This window comes from Arachis hypogaea, chromosome 5 (assembly GCF_003086295.3).
Source record: "Arachis hypogaea cultivar Tifrunner chromosome 5, arahy.Tifrunner.gnm2.J5K5, whole genome shotgun sequence".
NCBI classification, from domain to species: domain Eukaryota; kingdom Viridiplantae; phylum Streptophyta; class Magnoliopsida; order Fabales; family Fabaceae; genus Arachis; species Arachis hypogaea.
In genome coordinates, this window is record NC_092040.1 from 145791 (window position 1) to 148125 (window position 2335).

Genomic DNA, 2335 nt, shown 5'->3' on the forward strand with positions numbered 1-2335 from the left:
TTATCTTATGTACTCGAGATGTGTAATGTCAATGTATAAAGATAAATACACTCGGTAATATGCATATTGGTAAATAAAATTTTTTTATAATTTGACTATAAATATAAAAAAATTTGTATATACAAATATGTATTTATAATTTTATATATAAATACATGTATCATTTAACTTATTTTTAACGTATATTTTATATAAATAACTAATTTAATAATTAGTATATACATAACATATTATGTAAGAACTTCAGGTGTTACTAGAATGGAATAGGTCAAATTATACTCTGCCTCAAAAGTCAATTTAAAAATGATAATTATCTTTCATATATAAAGATTGTCTTGGGCACATTTTAAAGCGATCTATAACTTTTAATGCAATTAAAAAATTCAATTTCAAAATTTACATGAATGGAAAATGCTAATTTTGACAATCAAAAGGAATCCAACAATAAGAGAAAAATTGGAATTTCTCTAACAAAATTACAAAAGAAAATAGTGATAACGACAATTTAGACCAGAACAATACAAAAAAAAAATATTTTCTACTTCTATCATGCATTATTTGTCATTAGAGAGAAAAAAAAAAAAAAAACCCAAAAAACTTATGTCATCAATTCATCATTTGGTATGTAGCAACAAAAAAGGAAAGGCCAAACAAAAATCAGCACATACCCCAAACAAGATTTTTCAAAATTTCCACTCCAATTGAAGTATCTTCTCCTGGTCCACACTTGCACTCTTTTTTCCTTGGCATGGGGATCCACCATTATTCTTTCCCTTCCCACATTCCAATTTAGAGTTTGAGAAAACATTCTTTAGGTCAAAACTCTTGTGCTTTGACTTTGACCCTCCATTTGATCTGTCGACAGCAGCAACAACAGGACTTGAAGAACCTTCTCTTAGTGTATTGACCCAATCAAACTTTTGATTTTTTGCACCAAAACCATTCACTTCTTTCACAACAGTTTTTGGACAAACCCTTTTTGCAACATCTTTAATTTCAACCTTTGTTCTTCTTCCCCCTTCCATTCTTATCCATATATTCACCCCAGAAAATGTTCCATTGTTACTAATTCTTATGATGTTATTATCATTTAGTAATAGTTGGTGGTTGTTGCCATATTCAGATGCATATTTTGCATTGTTCCTCTCCTTCCTCTGCTTGTAAATCCTGCGCAACCGAAGCGCCAGGCAGTAGATACTCTCGTTAATCTCGTCTTCTAAATGCTTCTCAATCTCCATTTCAAGCTCACTTCTTATTTTCAATTCCTCTGCTGAAATTATGGGACATCCTAGTATCTTCTTCTTCTTGTGACACTCCCTTGTGTAATTTTCAGTTGTTTTCACCTGCAATTTTAACAAAGAATATATAATACTCAGGAAAAAAGTGGCTAAAATTTCATACATATGTAGCATTTAATTTAACAATAAAACTTAGAAAACTTAGAAGTAATAACATTTTGGGACTCCAGGGCTGAACTAAGAAGCCAACTAGTGCTATCAAATTCAGTAATCTCTGATGACAAATCTGCAAAAGACAAAGATTCCCACTGAGGATTTTTGTCAGCAAAAATTTACAAGACATGAAAACAAGTTAGTAATGCTTAATTAGATTAGAATAGAAACAAATCACTACTGAACCTAGAATTTCTGCCTTATTGAACTTTTCTTGCTGATGATGATCCATGTAATATTGGTACTTATTTATCAGTGCTTAATTAAACTCGGAGAATATAGCATGATAAAGTTGCATTATATATATATAAGCAAGGTTGATGTGGACCTATTGTGATGGGACATGTGACATTTTTTGGGGTGCTTAGAGAAAAGATGACAGTTAGGGAAGTTGTTTCAGTTAGAACACACAAATTTAGGAGCCAAATAGCTCTAACTGAACATAATAATAAATATAGCTATAGTGTGTTATTATTTGGCCATGCACGAATTGATACACAAGATTTTTCTAAAATAATATAAGAGATTGTTCTTTACGTGGAAGTAATAAGGGTTACTTGGGTTGCCCTTAAAGCAAAATCAAGCATAGGGTACAATACCTAGTTACCCACATGCTTGATGTATCTCTATTGGATGTGTACACTTCTCTTTGTTATTAAGGTTACTTGAAGCCTTGAAGAAGGGGAACCTATTGAATAATATATTCACCTTCTAACTCTTTTATCATTTTATGTAATTAGTTATTGCCACCTTACCACCACTCCTTTGCAAACTAATAATTTTACCATTAAGGCACATGTAGTTAAATCATGCCAACAAATTTTGCTATGATACAGATATCTAACACATTCATTTCTAATGATATTAAAGTTCACCTTAATATA

At 30.8% G+C, this 2335-nt stretch overlaps 1 protein-coding gene across 1 annotated transcript; it reads right to left on the reverse strand.

Moving 5' to 3' along the window:
• Positions 1-351: 351 nt before the first annotated feature.
• LOC112804070 (uncharacterized) lies at positions 352-1877 on the reverse strand. The gene is made up of 3 exons (XM_025847502.2): positions 1638-1877; positions 1454-1524; positions 352-1343 (listed from the first exon to the last, which is right to left on the reverse strand). The coding sequence occupies exons 1-3, from the start codon at positions 1681-1683 to the stop codon at positions 684-686; spliced, it is 777 nt and encodes a 258-aa protein (XP_025703287.1). The 5' UTR covers positions 1684-1877; the 3' UTR covers positions 352-683.
• Between the last annotated feature and the right edge of the window lie 458 nt (positions 1878-2335).